This window comes from Poromitra crassiceps (assembly GCF_964638095.1).
Source record: "Poromitra crassiceps genome assembly, chromosome: 11".
Lineage (NCBI taxonomy): Eukaryota > Metazoa > Chordata > Actinopteri > Beryciformes > Melamphaidae > Poromitra > Poromitra crassiceps.
This window is the reverse complement of record NC_139643.1, coordinates 15,803,782-15,809,781: the sequence shown is the minus strand read 5'-3', so window position 1 is coordinate 15,809,781 and position 6,000 is coordinate 15,803,782. Positions and strand designations below refer to the sequence as shown.

Below are 6,000 nucleotides of genomic sequence, written 5' to 3'. Positions count from 1 at the left end.
GAGAGAGAGAGAGAGCACACAGAGTGGGAGACAGACACGCTGTGGGGGCAAAGAACGGACAGAGATCTCTTCCTCTCAGAGCGGCGGAGCAACGCGCGAACACACACACACACACACACACACACACACACACACACACACACAATACAGTATACAGACTTGCCCAAGGGCACCCATAATCACAGGCAGGTGACTGTTCTGCTGTTTGATTGAATTTCACAAAACTGCGATTATCTCAGCTTCCTGTCTCATACGCTAAAACCATGCTGTACTCAACGGCTAATATCTACATAACTACTAACTCTGCAAACTAACTCTTTTAGACAGAGAAAGCACACATTCTATTAGTTATTTTTAGATGATTGGTGTTCACGAAGTCTTAACAGAAAAGAATCCTCGGCTGTTGTAAAATGAGCCAGAATCCTCAAAAAAAAACCTGGCACAACTTACCTACAGGATTGAAAAAACGGCTGGCACTCAATGTGTTAAGTACACACATAAGTGCCTGGGTAGCAAGCAGACGGCGGTATTTGACAATTTAGCAGCTAAATCATAGATTATTGAAAGATATTCCATATTCCAGACTGAAATGATATAACAGAAGTGGAGTATTGGCCAGAATGACATGAACATTTGGACACTTATTCAGCGGGTAGCTTGCATGTTGCGTTCAGGTGCACTGTAAAAAAAATAATAATAATAAAAATTGCAATTCCATCGCGGGCCGCACAGGGGGCGCCCGCGGGCCGCATGTGGCCCGCAGGCCGCAAGTAGAGTATCACTGAGATAGGAGTTGCACGACTATCAATAAAGTTTTGAGTCGACGTCAACCAGTCATCACATGACCGGTCATCACCTCCCCCCCAGGCCTGCTGCGATTGGAGGAACTGGTGCGGCGCTTCCTGATCTCCAGGGAGACGCTGTCGGTGCGCATGCTGGACGACAGTCTGGACCCCACCCCCCTGCTCAAGGAGATCCGCGACGACAAGGTGGCCACCATCATCATCGACGCCAACGCCTCCATGTCCTACCGCATCCTCAAAAAGGTCAGGCAGCTGTGAGAGCACGATTGTGGGATGTATGGGATGGGATGGGGTGGGGGGCATTTTGACTTTACAAATGCATTATCATGTCAAATGTGTTCTGATATTGCTCAACGTTTTTTTTTTCTTGTCACTTTCATCAAATAAAACACACTTGAAAAGGAAAAGCTTTGGTTGTAACGTTCACGACTTTGCGTGCAGCCTGTGCTGTGCGTGCTGAGATGTACTCTCTACTTGCATCATTTTAAGCAGCGTGATCTCATAAAAAGTCATGAACCACTGCCTGCATGACCTGAATGTAGATTGTGACATCCTCAGAGCTGTGATGTCCTCAGAGCTGTGATGTCCTCAGAGCTGTGATGTCCTCAGAGCTGTTTAGCTTGTGATGTCCTCAGAGCTGTGATGTCCTCAGAGCTGTGATGTCCTCAGAGCTGTGGGTGAAGACAATATTACCCTTTTTACACCAAAATGAGCGCAAATAGGTGATTGACTCCGCCAGTAGACGAGTTTGCCTTTCTGTTGTTTTTGTTTGTTTTGGTGTCACCTTCGACATCATGAACGCGCTAACAGGGTTAGCAAACAGTAGAAAGCAGCATGGAGGCCAGTGACTATATTACGGCGGTTACTTTTCTAAATCTTTTAATTCAATCTCTCACCTTGATCTTGCCAGTGTTGCATCTTGCACGATACGAAGAACAAAAATCACTGTTACATGTTGTTCCCAAAACAAAAAAATCATGTTCCTGCCTGGCTATTTATAACGTCCGGGACTTGAATGCGCGTCATAGCATTGCACCGGAAAAAGGATGAAAATGTGCATGTCCGCCCCGGGTGTCATGTTTCCATCACTGCCGTTTGGAGCTGGAGCTGAGAAATAGGCGCGTTCTGCAGAGCCATTTGACCCGGGATTGAATGCTGATTGGAACCGTTTACACTGAATACAAAAGCCAGATGTTATAGCGTGTTGGTGGGTTTTGCTCCAGTGTGAAAGGGGTTTTGGTAAGGCTACAAAATGGCCTAGTTTTTTCTTGCTCTCCGACATGAGTGTCCTTGTCCTTCCTCCTGTCTTCCCTCAGGCCAGCGAGCTGGGCATGATGTCCGCCTTCTACAAGTACATCCTCACCACCATGGTAAGACACCTTCTCTCCTTCCACTCGACCCTATATCCTCCTTTCCTACTTCCTTTCCTCTTCCCTTCCTCCAAACAGTCGGAGCCATCTTCAGCTTTCCCTCTCCACCGTCCTGCTCTCTTGCCTCTTGTCTCCTCTTGTTTCTTCTCATTTCCTGTCCGCCCGCCTCACCCGCTCTCTTTTCATTTCCTATCCTTTCCTTAACCCTTCCTTCCTATCAGCTCTAACCTCTCTGTTCTCTATCTATCTATAACATCTTATATCTTATATATATATATATATATATATATATATATATATATATATATATATATATATATATATATATATATATATCTTATCTTATCTTATATCTATCAGCTCTAACCTCTCTGTTCTCTATCTAACCTAACCCTAACCCTAACCTCTCTGTTCTCTATCTATCTATAACATCTTATATCTTATATATATATATATATATATATATATATATATATATATATATATCTTATCTTATCTTATATCTATCAGCTCTAACCTCTCTGTTCTCTATCTATCTATAACATCTTATATCTTATATATATATATATATATATATATATATATATATATATATATCTTATCTTATCTTATATCTATCAGCTCTAACCTCTCTGTTCTCTATCTAACCTAACCCTAACCCTAACCTCTCTGTTCTCTATCTATCTATAACATCTTATATCTTATATATATATATATATATATATATATATATATATATATATATATATATATCTTATCTTATCTTATATCTATCAGCTCTAACCTCTCTGTTCTCTATCTATCTATAACATCTTATATCTTATATATATATATATATATATATATATATATATATATATATATATATATATATATATATATATATATCTTATCTTATCTTATATCTATCAGCTCTAACCTCTCTGTTCTCTATCTAACCTAACCCTAACCCTAACCTCTCTGTTCTCTATCTATCTATAACATCTTATATCTTATATATATATATATATATATATATATATATATATATATATATATATCTTATCTTATCTTATATCTATCAGCTCTAACCTCTCTGTTCTCTATCTAACCTAACCCTAACCCTAACCTCTCTGTTCTCTATCTATCTATAACATCTTATATCTTATATATATATATATATATATATATATATATATATATCTTATCTTATCTTATATCTATCAGCTCTAACCTCTCTGTTCTCTATCTATCTATAACATCTTATATCTTATATATATATATATATATATTTATCTTATCTTATCTTATATCTATCAGCTCTAACCTCTCTGTTCTCTATCTAACCTAACCCTAACCCTAACCTCTCTGTTCTCTATCTATCTATAACATCTTATATCTTATATATATATATATATATATATATATATATATATATATCTTATCTTATCTTATATCTATCAGCTCTAACCTCTCTGTTCTCTATCTAACCTAACCCTAACCCTAACCTCTCTGTTCTCTATCTATCTATAACATCTTATATCTTATATATATATATATATATATATATATATATATATATATATATATATATATATATATATATATATATATATATATATATCTTATCTTATCTTATATCTATCAGCTCTAACCTCTCTGTTCTCTATCTAACCTAACCCTAACCCTAACCTCTCTGTTCTCTATCTATCTATAACATCTTATATCTTATATATATATATATATATATATATATCTTATCTTATCTTATATCTATCAGCTCTAACCTCTCTGTTCTCTATCTATCTATAACATCTTATATCTTATATATATATATATATATATATATATATATATATATATATATATATATATATATATATATATATATATATATATATATATATATATCTTATCTTATCTTATATCTATCAGCTCTAACCTCTCTGTTCTCTATCTAACCTAACCCTAACCTCTCTGTTCTCTATCTATCTATAACATCTTATATCTTATATATATATATATATATATATATATATATATATATATATATATATATATATATATATATATATATATATATATCTTATCTTATCTTATATCTATCAGCTCTAACCTCTCTGTTCTCTATCTAACCTAACCCTAACCCTAACCTCTCTGTTCTCTATCTATCTATAACATCTTATATCTTATATATATATATATATATATATATATATATATATATATATATATATATATATATATATATATATATATATATATATATATATATATATATCTTATCTTATCTTATATCTATCAGCTCTAACCTCTCTGTTCTCTATCTAACCTAACCCTAACCCTAACCTCTCTGTTCTCTATCTATCTATAACATCTTATATCTTATATATATATATATATATATATATATATATATATATATATATATATATATATATATATATATATATATATATATATATATATATATATATATATATATATATCTTATCTTATCTTATATCTATCAGCTCTAACCTCTCTGTTCTCTATCTATCTATAACATCTTATATCTTATATATATATATATATATATATATATATATATATATATATCTTATCTTATCTTATATCTATCAGCTCTAACCTCTCTGTTCTCTATCTCCTCCATTCCTTCCATCAAAGAATGGCCGTCGCAGCTAAAATGATTCGTTTAGACCCCGACTCCACCTCCACTTTGACATTTTGACCATGTTGAAAATCAGTGCACCATCTACTGTGTCCACTCAGCACTCTCTTCAGAGTGTTGCCTCGTTATCAAATCCGTTCCGCTTGCTTATTGAGAGAATGCCCAAATCAATGAAATTCCATACCACATTTTCACTGCTACCTTGCAACCCAGGCAGATTCTCACATACTGTAGCTATAAGGTTAGATAGTCTTTGATGGCTGGATGCCAGCCCACACAATGTTCAGGAAATGGTGAACTTGCTGGAAAGCACAGCTTGGCATTTCACTAAATGTTGGTATTTTGTTTTGGGCCCTTCCTTCCAGGCAGCCCATCCTCTCCTATAATTCAAATCCACAATATTCTCTGCTGGCCTCTCATCTCCTGTCCTTTCCTGTCCACTCACCTCCTCTCTTTTCATTTCATTCACGCTTCTTTCCTTTCCTCTTTTACTTTCCTTTCTTCTTTTTATTTTTTTTATTTTTTATTTTACCAATTAAAATCCCATTGAGGCCGGGGCCTCTTTTACAAGAGAGAATTGGCCAAGAAGCCGGAAAAGTTACACATCAGAAATACTGTACATGAGTGCATGTAAATAGAAAAGTAGAGAATCAACAAAGAGAATCAACAAAGACACAGACTACCAATAATTCACCGTAGGCGAGTATAAAACACAGCAGCACACTTAAAAGAAATAAAACCAATGATCAATTACAGGTAAAAGTACAAAAACATCCAGATTACAGAAAAATGTAACCGTGTACACATGAAAAAAAACAGTATGCAAAGGACCTAAATATAAGAATTATGCAGCAAAACATGACTCTCTCTCGTAACGGGACAAGCCCCGTCCTCCATTGTCACACGAACACCACAACACATGTATGCGGCCACAACACACTCATGCTGACGGTGGCCGGTGAAAAGTGTCCTCTGCATTTAACCCATCCAGGCTTGTCCTTTCCTCCGGGGGGCAGGCCAGGAGCAGTGGTCGTTTTCTCGTACAGCGCCCGGGGACCAACTTTGGATGTTGTCGTCACTGGTCAGATGACGATGACGATCTGATCTTCTGCATGTTTTTAGTGGGGGGGGGGGGGGGGGGGGGGGTTATATACGGAGGAACCCCCTGGGGGAGCAC

At 35.9% G+C, this 6,000-nt stretch overlaps 1 protein-coding gene across 1 annotated transcript in view; it reads left to right on the top strand.

Moving 5' to 3' along the window:
- LOC310784857 (glutamate receptor ionotropic, kainate 5-like) overlaps window positions 1–6,000 on the top strand; it is a gene marked incomplete at its 3' end in the record, with an annotated part of 140,745 nt that overhangs the window by 29,837 nt on the left and 104,908 nt on the right. The window contains exons 5-6 of the mRNA XM_083645893.1: window positions 868–1,046; window positions 2,120–2,173. Of these exons, the coding sequence (XP_083502019.1) occupies window positions 868–1,046; window positions 2,120–2,173 (233 nt within the window). The remainder of the gene's footprint in view (window positions 1–867; window positions 1,047–2,119; window positions 2,174–6,000) is intronic.